This window comes from Kogia breviceps, chromosome X (genome assembly GCF_026419965.1).
Source record: "Kogia breviceps isolate mKogBre1 chromosome X, mKogBre1 haplotype 1, whole genome shotgun sequence".
Taxonomy (NCBI): domain Eukaryota; kingdom Metazoa; phylum Chordata; class Mammalia; order Artiodactyla; family Physeteridae; genus Kogia; species Kogia breviceps.
In genome coordinates this window covers 31,561,190-31,576,875 of record NC_081330.1, presented here as the reverse complement: position 1 = coordinate 31,576,875, position 15,686 = coordinate 31,561,190, and the positions used below count along the sequence as shown (strand labels likewise).

Below are 15,686 nucleotides of genomic sequence, written 5' to 3'. Positions count from 1 at the left end.
ACATACATAAGTAGAGTTGGTGGAAATTTGAAGAATTGGCTAAGTAATTTACAGAGCAACATTATTTTAAAATAATGATTTTTTAAGACAATAGTTTTTTATTTAGCTTCCCAAATTATAGTGAAGATAAAATTATGATTTGTGGAGATAAAATTATGATTTGTGGAACAGCTATTTTAATATAGACAAAGTCATTGATTCAGGTGGACTTCAATACACTCAAATACAAGTAGAAATAATCTAATAGTTTGACAAAGGGGATAAAGATTAGCTTTAAAAAATTTAACAATAAACTGTCAATACAAAGTAGTTTAATCTATGCATCTCAGACAAAGAAGGGGCAGTCTTCTAAAAAACTAGGCTTCAGACTTTGAACACTTATGAGTTATCTACTTGATGGTTTATTTGGTGATCCTTTTCCCCACCCTTTTTGATTATTAATTCTGTGTGATATCTTCTTGTTACTTTCCTAAGATAGTTTCATCCACCAAGTACTAGTATAAACCTTCTTTAAGAATCACAGATATTTTAAAAAACAGTACGAACTAAACAAGTGGCAAAGCTGCTCTAAGAAAATCATCACTAAACTCAACATAAGCAATTTTTAAATTGCCTCTAATTTTGGAGTACATGCATGGCTTCTTTTAGCTGAGAGTTAACACTGCATTTACCTTTGACTAGTAGCTAGCTAAAGAACAGTTAAATAGTAAGCATACAGTAAAAGTAGGAGTCTTAAGTGGTACTTCCTGATTTACAAAGATAATCTTACACCAGATAAATTATTTTAAATCAAGACTAACAATAAACAAACAAAAACATTACAATGATTATGTTAAAACTTAAAAAGAAATTTTACAACTCCTGGTTGACTTGCAATTTTAAATAGCATTTCAGAGTCTTCATTAATAAAGTTGGAATCTAAAACAATACAGTGTGAAAGGGAAAAACTACAACCAGAGAAAGTATACAAACTCAAATCCTCTAAGGCATATATTCTTATACAAGATTACTTTTGACTTTTTGGACTCACTCAAATTTTAGTATTGTAACAGTAAACAAAAAAATTTAATTATCTTCATCTAAGACATATAAGCAATAGCAACATATTTTAGAAGGAAGGATGAGATCATTTAATGGAGAAAACACTAGATTCAGCATAAGAAAATTCTGGGATTTAATTTAAATTGTCTACAGATTACAGATTTTAAAAGTAAAATGTACTCCTTACTTTATGAACAGATATTATAAAAATTTAATGCCTTCAAAAATTAGACAGTTATAACATTAATGTCACTGCATATTAATATTTAATCCAAAAAGCTCTTATATTTGTATGCACTAACATCTGAAAAGGAGGATGAAGTAGAGAAACAGTTCAGAGAGAAAGGAAATAATTTTGTATAAATCTCAAAAAGTAACAAATTATGTAGAGAGAACAAATTAACTAACTTAATGGTTCCTATTAGCTTTAAATTTGTTGATCTCATTTTCAAGCAATTAATTAACCAGTAACAGTATTACTGAGTACCTACTATGTACAAGGCAGTGCTAGGCACTGTTTTGTACTGATTACAAAACTATCACAAAAACAAGACCTATGAAACATCATTTGATGTTGTATCTAGGCTAGAAAGAATAATTTGTCAGAGGGATAGATGAAAAACTAATACAACAGTAGGAGAAAATTGAAAATGTAGAAATGTTATATATGGCAATGTTAAAATCTAAAATTATGCACTCAAATGCTATTCTTAACACAATGAGAGAAATGGATATTGTTGTGGGTTCTTATAAAATCAGTATTCTCTGTCCATAATGATAAATGCCATTTTTTCACCTTCCAGGTAGAGGAGGTAGAAACTCAACTATTTTTTTTTTTTTTTGTGGTACGCGGGCCTCTCACTGCTGTGGCCTCTCCCACCGCGGGGCACAGGCTCCGGACGCGCAGGCCCAGCGGCCATGGCTCACGGGCCCAGCCGCTCCGCGGCATGTGGGATCTTCCCGGACCGGGGCACGAACCCGCATCCCCTGCATCGGCAGGCAGACTCTCAACCACTGTGCCACCAGGGAAGCCCTCAACTATTTTTTAAGCTACACAGAGCAGGTGGTGGCTTGCTTCATCAAACCTCTTAAACCAATGGGGGGATCAATACTTTAATTATACTGAAGGGGGAAAACACACACCTCATAAATAGCCAATTTTTTAAAAGCCCAGTTAAAAATGTATCATAGGAAAAGATTAGAAGACAAGATTCACAGAAAAGGGTGACAGAAAGTTATTGCAGAAGACAAATGTCAATTGAGAATAAGGATACATTAGATATAGAAGGGATAAAGATGAGTGATATTTTCTAGTATGGTTTTTAATTCTATAAATGTAGTAGCAGTGCAAAAAAAGATACTGAGTGATTATTTTTAAAAAATAGTGGCCCCTAAAACCATACATCTGTCATTGAATAAGTTTTAATAGTAATTATTTTTCAAAGCATCTTTGAAATGCCAGTATACTTTTTTTAAGCTTCCCAAAACATGGTCATGTGATCCATAAACATTTATTGCTTTGAATAAGTAAAATACTTACTAGTTATCCATGTTAAGTGTACCAAAATTATTCTTTTAATCTCAAAACAAAAAAAATCTCAGATCTGCTTTATTATTTCAAAACTATAAATGCAGTACTCTCAGTACATGAAGATGGCAATAAAGCTGACCCTCAGCAGCACATAGAACTTTCTCTGTATTAAAAATGGACTTGCACTGATTTTACACTCATTAACACAATGTCCTCCTCATTGCCAATAACACGCATTTGGAGAAAGCCCAACCAGAGGGAGAAATGCTCCTTGACCAAGAAACAGACTAAAGTGAACCTGTGACTCTCAAATCGTCACACTGATTTAATCAACGATTATATAATTCAGGTCAGTTTTAAGGAGTTTACACATATCCAAAGTAACTCAAAATCTGATAAAAAGCACACTATATACTTGTGACACGTACTTGGAAAAAAATGCTCATAACATATCTAATGCTACTGTGAGCTAAGGTGAATATCAACAATTATAATATATTTAGCATCAGGAATAAAAAAGAGATACCAAAGTAATAATTAAATATAATGACTAGATGAGTATAAAGTATTCTGTTAATTGTATATGTAACATTATATTTCTCTCCTAAGTATTTCCTATTGTCTTTTAGTAGTTAGTCCCTTGAAATAGATCTTAAGATGTTCCTATTGTTTACTATTTATTTTATAATCTTTAAATACTCAGATTTAATGATTATAAAAGTTGCCCACTTAAATCTCATTATTGAAAAAAATACCTGTTCTTCTGCTCTTGCTGCAATAACTGAGCAGCTATTTTCCTCAAATCAGTTACTTCTTTCAAACCATCATCTTCTTCCTCGGCAAGTAATTGCTCTTTCCCAAGTCTGAAAGGTGACACAAACATGGTTATCCAAAAAGTAAGGCAGATGATATTTTATGCCAGCTTCTAAATGTAGAAACCATTTTTTATTTTTAATAGCATGTGAAAGCTAAAACCCTATAACGTCCTTGTATTTAAAATGTTAAAATAAGAAATAAAGAATATTTAAGGAATATAAAAACATATCTATCCTCTCAATAGGAAACGTGGCATATTGGTTATATTAATAGAATTAATGGCTAAAAGGTACACTGCACCACCATTTTGTAATTTCTGAAATGTGTAATGGCCATAGTAATTTAACAATGCATATTCTCTATCTTGAGTGTAATAAGGACCACAGAGCTCTATTTGGCCTATCTTTATAGAGACAGAAAAGGTTATGAAAATCTCTCATTTTATCAAGCCACTCTACACTTATCAGTGTAGAGTGATTCTTTTTTTTTTTTTTTTTTTTTTTTTTTTTTTGTTGGTACGCAGCCCTCTCACTGTTGTGGCCTCTCCCGTTGCGGAGCACAGGCTCCAGACGCGCAGGCTCAGTGGCCATGGCTCACGGGCCCAGCTGCTCCGCGGCACGTGGGATCCTCCCGGACTGGGGCATGAACCCGTGTCCCCTGAATCAGCAGGTGGACTCTCAACCACTGTGCCACCAGGGAAGCCCAGTTTATTCATTTTGATTTTCAGACTCTCTATGTAAGATGTTTAAGTAGTAGAAATGCAAAATAGGTTCACACAGATTGGCAATTTGCCAAAAAATACTCATTAAAATATATAGTTTTATTATTCAAAAAGAACAAAGAAATTTTAAAATTGTCCTCCAAACTCTAGTAATTTTACCCCAAAGGTATTTCATTCAAAAAATGGTACCAAGGGCTTCCCTGGTGGCGCAGTTGTTGGGAGTCCGCCTGCCAATGCAGGGGACAAGGGTTCGTGCCCCAGTCCGGGAGGATCCCACATGCGGCGGAACAGCTGGGCCCGTGAGCCATGGCCACTGAGCCTGTGCATCCAGAGCCTGTGCATCCGGAGCCTGTGCTCCGCAACGGGAGAGGCCACAACGGTGAGAGGCCTACGCACCACAAGGAAAAAAAAAAAGGTACCAAGCCTAAGACTCTGTATCTTTTTTTTTTTTTTTTTTTTTTTTTTTTTTTTTTTTTTTTGCGGTATGCGGGCCTCTCACTGTTGTGGCCTCTCCCGTTGTGGAGCACAGGCTCCGGACGCGCAGGCCTAGCGGCCATGGCTCACGGGCTTAGTTGCTCCGCGGCATGTGGGATCTTCCCGGACCAGGGCACGAACCCGTGTCTCCTGCATCGGCAGGCGGATTCTCAACCACTGCACCACCAGGGAAGCCCTAAGACTCTGTATCTTTACCATATCTTGCATGCCACTGGAGACTCTCAAGTATAGGCAACTGTCCTCATGAGATAAGGTGAGAAAGTAAGAGAATAATGAAATACAGAGTACAAGACAAACCACTGTATCTCCTTATGGGGTACCAGAGATGATTAATTAATGACTGTTAAAAAGTTACCAATGAGGTCATTTGGGGGAAGCACAATGCAGAGAAAAGAGAAAAACTTGGGGATCAGAGAGAGAGAGCTAGGTTCACACCCGAGGTTCTAGTGGACACTAGCTAAGTAGTTCTAGATAAGAAACTTTAGTCTCTGAGCTTCACCTTCCTCATCTCTAAAAATGTGGACAATATCGACCCCACAGGATTTAGTGAAGATTAAGTAAGAAACATGGCAAAGCACATAGCACAGATCCTGGCATATGGTAGGTATTCAACAAATACTCCTTCCTTCCTGCAGCTATGAAGTAACTTGAAGGAGTGACTGAAAAATGTGGTAGGTCATATTCCAACATTTCATAAGATAAATGATACAGAAAAGATCCAAAGTACAATTATTTTAATAAAATAGAGAAGTAAATACCCTTAAAATTACCATAACCAGTCTGATGAAATGTAAAGTGTATTAGACCAAGAGTCAGAACACCTGAGTTCCAGACATTTGAAACTCCAAGCCTCAGTATCCTTATTGGTCAAATTATGCCAATACCATCTGTTTTAAAGAGTTGTTAAACAGCTCAAATGAGGCAATGTATGGGAAGGTACTGTATTCTTCAGTAATAATAATAATAATAGGTGATATTAGAATTACACTTATAGGGGAAAATGGTATATATACTACACTCAACTTATATGTTCAGTATAATTTTCCGTTTAATTGAGGAATGCAAACAGATGAAATTTCACAAATTAACTATCTGAACTTAACAGGTAAATGAACAAAAAAATATATTCATTCAAGTAGAACTATCTAAAGAATATTTCAAGTATTAGGAAGTAACATTTCAGTTTGAGAATTAGTGTGTGCTTACCTTTTTTCATCTCCCAATTCTTCATTTTTCTGAGATTTCTCAGGGCCTTTTTCTTTTCCCTTATATAAAAGAAAGTTATCATTTTAAATTGTATTGTTCACTTTTGTGAGATTAAGGAGAACATGTTATTAATACTTGTTCAAAGTTTTCTTTACCTTAAGGAAAGCGACAAATGATCCAATAGGTGCATCTCCTTGTTCAGGAACTGCTACATCATCTGTGTTGGGGTCAGTAAAATCATACACCTCCTGGTCTAAGTGGAGATTAATAGTTATTAGAAACTATGAATAGTAAACAGTATTCTCTGACACTGCAGTGCTTAGAAAAAAGTATATTTTCCCGATAAAAGAGTTGGCCAAAGATACTATAATTTTTAAAGGCCATTTATAATAAAATATTCATTTTTAATAAGAGCTATGTACATGATATAAAAATAGCAGACACCATATGAATTACCTTTCTGAGAATCAGGTTTACTTCCTACTGAGTGACTGTCATTTCTTGATGTCTGCTCTCTATTTGATTCTGAGACTTGAGAATGAAGGCTGATTGTGTCGTCATCTGATGGCTGAACAGAATAAGCAAAAAGTAAAAATGAGGCGTTTTAAACATATGATGAGGATTAAGTTGCTTTAATATCACATCTTAAGTAGAGAACATCTGATTTAAATCTCCAGTTTTCAAACCAAAAATTAATATGAGGTTTACTGTTCTGCTTTTTAAAACGTGCATGTCTTTTTTTATTTGAAGTCATAAAATACAATGATGATCATATTTTTAAGCAAAAGAAATCAAGTGTGTGCAAGTGTCTATTTCAAAGCTCTAATAAAATTTTAAAATAAAACAGTTCAGCAATAGAGAAGACTCACTTCCGTTGTAGACAATCGTTTCTCTCCATTATCACTTCCAATTCCAGAGTCAGGGCCATGATTTTTATTTGGATAAAAATCTTCCATACTATGGAAATATAAATTCTAAGGGCAGTTAGGGTTTTCTTCTTAAATAAATAATATATAATTGACCTAGAATTTCCCTAGATAATACAGTCGTACACATTTTTGATATGTAGAATCCTTAAAGACATGAGGAGAAAAATATCAGATCATACAAAACACTTTATTCATGCCCTTCATGTAATATTTTTCTTTCATGTGCTCTGTTGTAAAAACTTAACAATAGCTTATTATTTCTCCTGAAAGATTCAGAAAAGCAGATAGTCCTGCTAGAAAATCATCTTGATAAAGACCTATTTTTATCAGTTTGACAAATTTCACCACAGAATGCTGAAATGTTTTTTTAACTTTAATTCATAGAGTTTTTTCTTCATTATCTTTAAAAATATATTTTAGCTTTGTAAATAAGGCCCATTTAGTAATTAAGAAAAGAGGCAAAAAAAAGTCTGTGATGCATTGAATAAGCAATTGTTTTGGTGTGAGGATAGAGCTGTCCTTGCAAATCTCTGAATTACAGTATGCCACCCAGGTTGCAAAATATTTTTCACTTTAATTTGCAAATTTACTATACACTCTACACTGACCACTGATTACGTGCCAAGAATTGGGCTAGGTGCTTTAAAGGTAATACCTTATACATTCCTTGTGAAAACTCTAGCAGGTTATTGGTGCTTTCTCACTTTATGGAAGAGGAAAGTGAGGCCAGGAGGCGTTGAAAAAATTGCCCAAAGACATACAACTTTCAAATGGCAGTCTAAATTTGTTCCAAGATTATCTAACACTAAAGTCCCTGATCTTAATCACTATGCTATACTTCATCCCCAAATACTGATTTTATACTTTTCAGAAGTATATCAACAAACTTAGGGAAGCAATTACCAAGTGTCAAGGCACTATGCTGAACAGCTGAGATGAGATAAATTTTAAAATGTTTGGCTTCAAAGGGCTCTCAGCCCAGAAGGGAAGGGAGTATGTTTCTATGTTTTGAAGAATATGACAAAGGTAAATATAAAGTGCTGTGAGAAAAGAGAGATTAATTCTCCTTGGTAAGGTTAGGAAAGGCCTCATCCAAGAAAGTGGCATTTGAGATGAATCTTGAAGGATGAAGAGGCAACAATTGCTAGCATTAGTTGAGTGTCTACATTGTGTTAGATACTATGCCGGGTACACATCATATTTTACTTATAATCCTTACATTATACAATTTACGTATTATATCTTTTTACAAATGAAGATAATACAGCTTATAAAAATTAACTTCCCAAGGGGAAAAATTATGACAGTTACTGAATATTATTCATTGAACTAGTTGCCAAGCACACATTTAATTTTCACAAGCTTATGAAGTGTGTATTGCTAACATCTTAAATAAAGAAACAGGTTCAGAGAGATTAAATAATTTACACAGCCCACAGAGGAATTAAGAGAGAGGTTAAACCATGATTAGAACTGAAATCCATCTGACTCCACTGCACAATAATACATCCATGTACTATACCAAAATACATTGGTGTATTCGTAATAGATGATAATGATAATAATAAGCTATTTGTTGAGGAATTATTTTGGGTAAGACATTGCGTTAAGTACTCTATATACATTATTTCATTTAATCCTGACAGCATCCATATGGTTATTCCCTTTTCACATATAAGAAAGCTGAGAACCAGAGATCATGACACAAGGACATACAGTTATTAAGGGTTGGAGAAGAGCTTCACAGGCATATTATGTCTGACTCCAAAGGCTGATGATATATATAGCTACTGTAATGCCTATGTAAAATAAAGAGTTTATAAAACAGTCAAGGCACGGAAAGTAGTAAGAACCATATAGCCAAGAACATGAGTGTGAAACTCAAAGTACGAGAACTTTCTAAGTAATTCAGTACCAGCTGTGAGTGAGAGATAAGCACACCCATAAGCCAACTCATAAATAAATTCTATTGACCTGCACTGTCCAATACAGTAGCCACCAGTCATATATGGCTATTGAGCATCTGAAATGTGACTAGTCCAAACTGAGACATGCTATAAATGTAAAATACATAATAGATTTCAAAGATTTAAAAGGAAGAAAAAGAATGTGAAATAACTTGCTAATTTTTTACATTTAATTATATGTTGAAATGACATATGATATATTGGGTTAAGTAACATACATTATTAAAATTAATTTCACCTGCTTATTACTTTTTTTAAGTGGGCTACAAGAAAATTTAAAATTACTTACGTGGCTCACATTGCCTTTCTATTGGACGGCACTGCTAGAGAACATCTCCAAAATAAATCTCAATTCTGTCCACTCCTTTTAATCTCTACTGCAATAACCTTATTCAAGACCCCTTGATCTCTTGGCAGTACCACAACAACCTAACTAGTCCCTGTACTTCTACTCTTGTATATTTCCAATGTATTCTCTCTGTAAGAGCCAAAAATACTTTTTTTAAACATAATTCAGATCATGTTATTCTCCTGTTTATAGCTGTCCAATCACTTCCCACTGTACTTTAAATAAAATTCAAACTCCTTACCACAGCCTCCAAAGCCCCCACATGACTTCAGCCCTGACTACCTCTCCAAAATCAACTTGTACCACAGTGCTGGCCTCCTTTCAGGTTTTTTAACACACCAAGTTTCTTCCTAACTTAATGCCTTTGCACATGGCATTATTTCTTCCTGAAATGCTCTTCCCTTCACTCTTGCCACAGCTAGCTTTTCTCCTTCCACGTCTTGACTTAAAACCTCATCTTCTCAAAGAGACATTCCCTGACCACACTCCTGAAACCTGTTCCTTTCTTTCAAAGCAGTCACCACAATTTGAAATTATATGTGTGTGTGTGTGTGTGTGTTTGTGTGTGTTCTTGCTTTATTTACTGACTGACATCCTCCACTAGAATGTAAGCTTCATGAGGGCCAAGGCCAATGTGTATATAATTCAACAAAACATACCCTGAACCTGCCGGTAGGCATTCAACTGATATTTTTATTTTTATTTATTTATTTTTTGTGTGGTATGCGGACCTCTCACTGTTGTGGCCTCTCCCGTTGCAGAGCACAGGCTCCGGACGCGTAGGCTCAGTGGCCGTGGCTCACGGGCCTAGCCGCTTTGCGGCATGTGGGATCTTCCTGGACCGGGGCATGAACCCGTGTCCTCTTCATCGGCAGGCAGACAGACTCTCAACCACTGCGCCACCAGGGAAGCCCCAACTGATATTTTTAAAATAAATAAACGACTAATACAATGACTGCTGTTACTAAAGTAATTTTTAAATAAATATAAATCATACTAATAGAGATTCATATATGAATTAACTCTAATTTTTATAGAATTGTTTGGTCTACTATCATTTATAATATTAAACAAAATAATCTTTGGGAACTAAATTTAATGTTCTGATATTGAATTCTACTGAGGCAACAAAAATATTCAAGAAAAAGTCCTATTTGTGAATTCAAGAACTTGCACTATTAACAACAGTATACTCTCATCCAACTCCAAATTATTTTCCATGCTACTAGACGGAATTATGTTTTCATAAAATTGTTCAGACCAATCTACATCTCGAAAGGATGAATTAAAAACAAAATTTCAAATCTAACATTTTAAAATCTCATGAGAAGAAAAACACCAATATCATAGAGAACATCAATGGTAACTCAATTTTCATCCAGACATAAAGAATATGAAGGTGAAAGGTATCCTGAAATGTCTCGCTCTTCCGCTAACCTCAGTTCAAAGTCAAATTCTACTTGTTATTTGAAACGTACAACAGAGTGATCACAGGAGTAAATTAACAGTTGTCAAGTGCTGAGAAATTAGTGTTTCTGTACTATAATGTCAAATCTTTACATTTTACTACTAAAAGCTTTAATAATAAATTTTTGAGAAAATTCAAGTGTATTCTAGTATACCAAAAGTTCATTCTATGATGGTGATATTTCACTTTAGCCAATTAATTATTTAACACTGGGCCAATCAGTCTAAGTATATTCAATACACTCGAGATTAATAAATATCTTTTATATAGAAGGAAGACACAATCATCATGAAATAAGACTGTCAGAATATTACATTACCTGTCTGTGAGAGGTTGGGAGGGCATTCTTTTACTCAATGATGGAAGATCCAGAGAATCTGGTTTCTTATCCATTCTGCAACATGCTTGGATATTTAAGTATTTAAATATGTGTACTTTACCTTTTAAACATATCTGTCAATAAATAATGAAGATTTAATTATATAGGTGCAAATATAAATGTCATCTACCAATTTATTGATAAATTTTAATAATCTCAAATTATTCAGAGATATAACAGTCATGAGATATACTCTGCATATTTAAATAATTTGTACTTCTGACACTAGGTGAAAAAAATGTGACAACACTGATACCAACTAAAATTCTATTGTGGTCTCTGTTCTTATTAGAAAAAATAAGTTAATTTTTCTGTATTTCATTGGCTATTTTTGTGAAAAGCACAATGTACAAACCACTAAACAATATAAAATTTATAATTCATGAAAGTTGCCTTTATTCAAAAAAAATGAAAAGAAATATATTCAGTGTAGTGGTGAGAACAGAAAACAATAATAATCCATGTAATTCTTTAAAGTAATCTCATCAGAATCACTAAGTCTTTTGGGCTAAACACTGGAAGAAAGCTAATCAAAAGAATGTAAATATAGGAAAAATGAATTTGTTGAAAGGTGTGATGGTAGGCCAGTTAGAATAAAAGAAAGCTTTAAATGGTCAATTCAACTAAAATAATATCCTGAAAAGTTATTTTCATTGGTGATAAAGAAAAGGAATAACGAAGGGAAAAATACTACGTGAAAGAAAATTTCTATATAAAAAAGATAGACAATGCACAGTCGGGAAACAGTAAGTCAGCTTTACAAAGGTTAACTACAGTCACCATAAGTGTTATCGAATAAATATTTCTCAAAAATTAGAATAGGGCTTCCCTGGTGGCGCAGTGGTTGAGAATCCGCCTGCCGATGCAGGGGATACGGGTTCGTGCCCCGGTCCGGGAAGATCCCACATGCCGCGGAGCGGCTGGGCCCGTGAGCCGTGGCCGCTGAGCCTGCGCGTCCGGAGCCTGTGCCCCGCAATGGGAGAGGCCACAACAGTGAGAGGCCCGCGTACCACAAAAAAAAAAAAAATTAGAATAAAAAATGTTTTGTTGTATGGGCACATATAACCTAGCAACACACAAAAACAATGAACAAAGAAAACAGTAAGAAAAGTACATTAAAATGTAATCATCATTCCACATAGAAAGGATAAACCTAATAGATACCAGATCTGACCTGACCACTGAAAAACTTCATTTAAAAGGAAAATTTTAAATATATGAGCTATTAGAATATAAATACATTACCAATTAAAATGTATCCTATTATCTGTCCAAACTATTTTTTAAAATTATCTATTTCCAAATTAAATGATGGCAAATTACTTTCTTTTGTAAATTTAATTTATATAATAATTCATGGACATAGTTTTAAATATCAAAGTGAATTACAAAACTGATAACAAAAACTTAATCCCCCATTCCACCCCTTTCAATCTCTAAGACCCAGTCCCCACATTCAACTCTTTCAGTTGGTTTCTGCTTTTCACCTTCATATTTATAAATAACATGGGTCTAATGCTATTTTTTTATTTTTCAATTATATATTTTATTTATTGAGGTCTTACTAAGGAAGATGAGGACTTAGATTCCTTATGTTACCACTACCACTGAGACATGAGATAGATGAGCCCCTGGCTGAGTAGCTGGAACCTGTCCCCTGTGTACAGATACTCCAAGATAAAGATAATGGCAGGAGCAAGGAGGAGCTGAGTCCTGCTTGGATGAAAGATAAATAGACCACGTAATTCTCATTCTTGAGGTCAAGGAGACCTCCCCAACTACACATGCGCAGAAAGGTTCCTCAGAGGTCAGAGAAGGGAGGGGGCGCCAGACCATAATATGTTTGGTCAACTTCCCAGAAATCCTGGAATCCATCTGGCTGAAAGAGGCATGCGCACACAGGAGAGGACCCTGAGTTAAACCAAATATGGACTCAGAGCCAGGCAAAGCGAGATGATTGGCCAGAGGAAACCCGGAAGAACTGCCCTATATAAGTGATTTGAATCACCTCTGGTGCGCTCCTGCTCATTAGGGAGGACGCCCACACCCTTTCTCTCCAGGTGTGTATCTCAGCCTTGCTTCTGTCTTAACAGTTTCTCTGTGTGCTCTCCCACTTGTGCTGTATCTCTAAATTTTGTACCTGTTTTTACAGTTTTTGCCTCCTTGAAACATTCTTGCTTTCAAACATGGCAAGAGCCAGGGAAACTTTGTTTCTAGCCTCTAGCTCCTGGTGGTCTAGTGGCTAGGATTCCTGGTTTTCACCCAGGCTACCCAGGTTCAATTCCTGGAGATCTCACTTCAAGCCATCACTCACTGCTGTCTCCACGAGATCACCACTACTATCACATATCATCCAACCACCTTCCTCCCATCCCCAATCCCTACCAACTCATATAAACATATTTCCTCCCTCTTCAGAAGCATAACATAGTGGATAGAGCATGGATTCTGGAGTCAGACTACCTTGGTCTGAAACCAGGCTCCACCATATGCTAGCCATGTGACCTTGGACAAGTCACTAAACATCTATGCCTCTGTTTCCTCCTATATAAAATGAGGTATAATGACAGTATCTGTTTTATAGGGTTGCTATAAGAAATGAATTAATGCATGTAAAGCATTTTCAACAGTGCCTGGAGCACGGTAAGTGTCATATAAATCTTTGCTATTATTATAACTATGTCACAATTTTTCATTAACTCAAAATCCAGTACATACAATATTATGACCAAGAAAATATTCACAGATGAAGTACATAGGTTAGTTAGATTACACTTCCTTTCTCCTGTAAGTTTTTGTTTTTCCTAAAATGACTATTTGTCCCACTTTTTTTCTTTGCATAATTTTCTGTATGCCTATTACTAATTCATTCCTGACTCTGACAGAACTGTAAAACATCGCTTCATATTGACAAACACATCAAGTCAGCTATCAATTTCTTTCTTCTTTTTCTATTTTCTTTTTGGAGACAACCCCCCTATTCCAAACTGACTTGCTGCTCTCTAGGTCTATGCATACCTGTTTATCTTGGACATGAATTCTTTCTTAATTTACTCCCTCAATTTGATATAGAATACCCTCTGCTAGCTTCCTAGTAAAGGGTGCAAGAGAGCTAAAATTTCTGAGATCTTTCATGTTTGAAACTTTTTTCTATCTTACATTTAACTGACAGTTTGACTTTATAAAGTTGGAGGTATTTCCTCAGTCTTTGAAGGCATCATTCTAACATCTTCTAGCTTCCCATGCTGCTGCCGAGAAGTCATTCTGATTACCACCGCTATGAAAGTGACCCATTTTGTTTCAATGGAAGCCTTTCAGTGTCTTTGGTCTGTCTTTCATGTTAGAAATTATTTCTGCAATATCTAGTGATCCATTGCTGTCTGTTCATTTTCAAAAGTGAAACAATAAGAAGTCAAATGGAAGCTCTATGTATGAGGGAGACGTTTATCAATGGTGAGCCTCACTGTCTAGATTTCAGACAGTGACTGCACACTTCTTCAGGGGCCTGCCAACGATCAGTATATCTATAGGTCTTTTCTCCTAGTTCAGTCAGTTTACCAAGAGAGAAATCCACCAACTCTGCCTGAGATATATTAAGAGAGGCTGCAAGTATTCTGGGAGCCAAGCAAGAGACATCTACTGGAGAGTCCCAGCATTCAGTATGTAAGCATTCACTGTTTCCAGTATGGGGTCTCACCCTTACCCACAGCTGTACCTGGAGCCCCTGACTCTGGCTGAGTCTCTCTATAGCTGTGCTGTCCAATACAGTAGTCACTAGCTACATGTGGCTGTTTAAATTTAAATTTAATCTAAATAAAACTAAAAATGCAATTCTTCAGTCACACTATGTACTTTCAAGTGCTCATTAGCCACTTGTGGCTACCACACTGCAGGTTTAGAACATTTCCATCATCACAGAAAGTTCTAATAGACAGTGCTGCTCTAAAGAGTAAACTCCAGGCTTATATTGAGGCAAGTAATGATACTCATTTGGCTGCTGAGCTGAGAAGGAGAATCTTAGAGAATCCACCTACTCCTCAGAGTAAACCCTAGGCTTCTGCTAAGGCAAGGGAGTGGAAGTCATGTAGTTGTGGAGCTAAGGACAAGAATCAGAGTGTAAACTTAGACCTGTAGTATCAAATATGTTAACCACTAGTCATGTAAACCTATTTAAATTTCAATTAATCAAAATGAAATTAAATTGAAAATTTGGTTCCTTAGTCACACTAGCCATATTTCAAGTACTCAATAGCAAGTGGCTATGGTATTAGACATCACATGTTATACAACACTCCAATCATTCAGAAAGTTTACTAGATATCAAAGCCTTAGATATTCTACAGACCTTCATGTTTTCAGTCTTTCATACCTATATTTGCAGTTACATGATGCCTTCAATAATCACGAAAGAAACACTCAAGCCATTCCCAGGTTTAACACAGTAAAATCAACTTGCTTCTTGTTGCCTTCTCCCACAGCAGACACAGTTTCAGCTTTCCCCATCCTGCTAGGGCAGCTACCAGGACCCCAGCCAGCCTAAACAGGCACCTCCTTTGCAATGAGTGGAATGCACCTTTGTAGGAAGAAAAAGGCAACCTGTCTTCTGGATGTATACAAACCCAGTGCCAGGGCACATAGCTTAGAAATAGAGTGCAGGCTGGCATTTCACTACCATGTGCCTCCTCAGCCAGATACTCTTGTGCAGTGTAAGTAGAGATCCTAGTTACCACTATTTCACTTATTTTCCATTTTCCAAAATTTTGTTGCCATCTCTCCCCTGCTGT

At 35.8% G+C, this 15,686-nt stretch overlaps 1 protein-coding gene across 3 annotated transcripts in view; it reads right to left on the bottom strand.

Annotated features, from left to right (window-relative positions):
• The window catches only part of LRCH2 (leucine rich repeats and calponin homology domain containing 2), a 94,679-nt gene that overhangs the window by 37,264 nt on the left and 41,729 nt on the right, over window positions 1–15,686 (bottom strand). For all 3 annotated transcript variants that reach the window (XM_067024018.1, XM_059049662.2, XM_067024017.1), the window contains exons 6-11: window positions 10,843–10,976; window positions 6,680–6,767; window positions 6,267–6,378; window positions 5,966–6,063; window positions 5,811–5,869; window positions 3,328–3,435 (exon numbers count right to left, since the gene is read on the bottom strand). In XM_067024018.1, coding sequence (XP_066880119.1) covers window positions 3,328–3,435; window positions 5,811–5,869; window positions 5,966–6,063; window positions 6,267–6,378; window positions 6,680–6,767; window positions 10,843–10,976 — 599 coding nt within the window. The remainder of the gene's footprint in view (window positions 1–3,327; window positions 3,436–5,810; window positions 5,870–5,965; window positions 6,064–6,266; window positions 6,379–6,679; window positions 6,768–10,842; window positions 10,977–15,686) is intronic.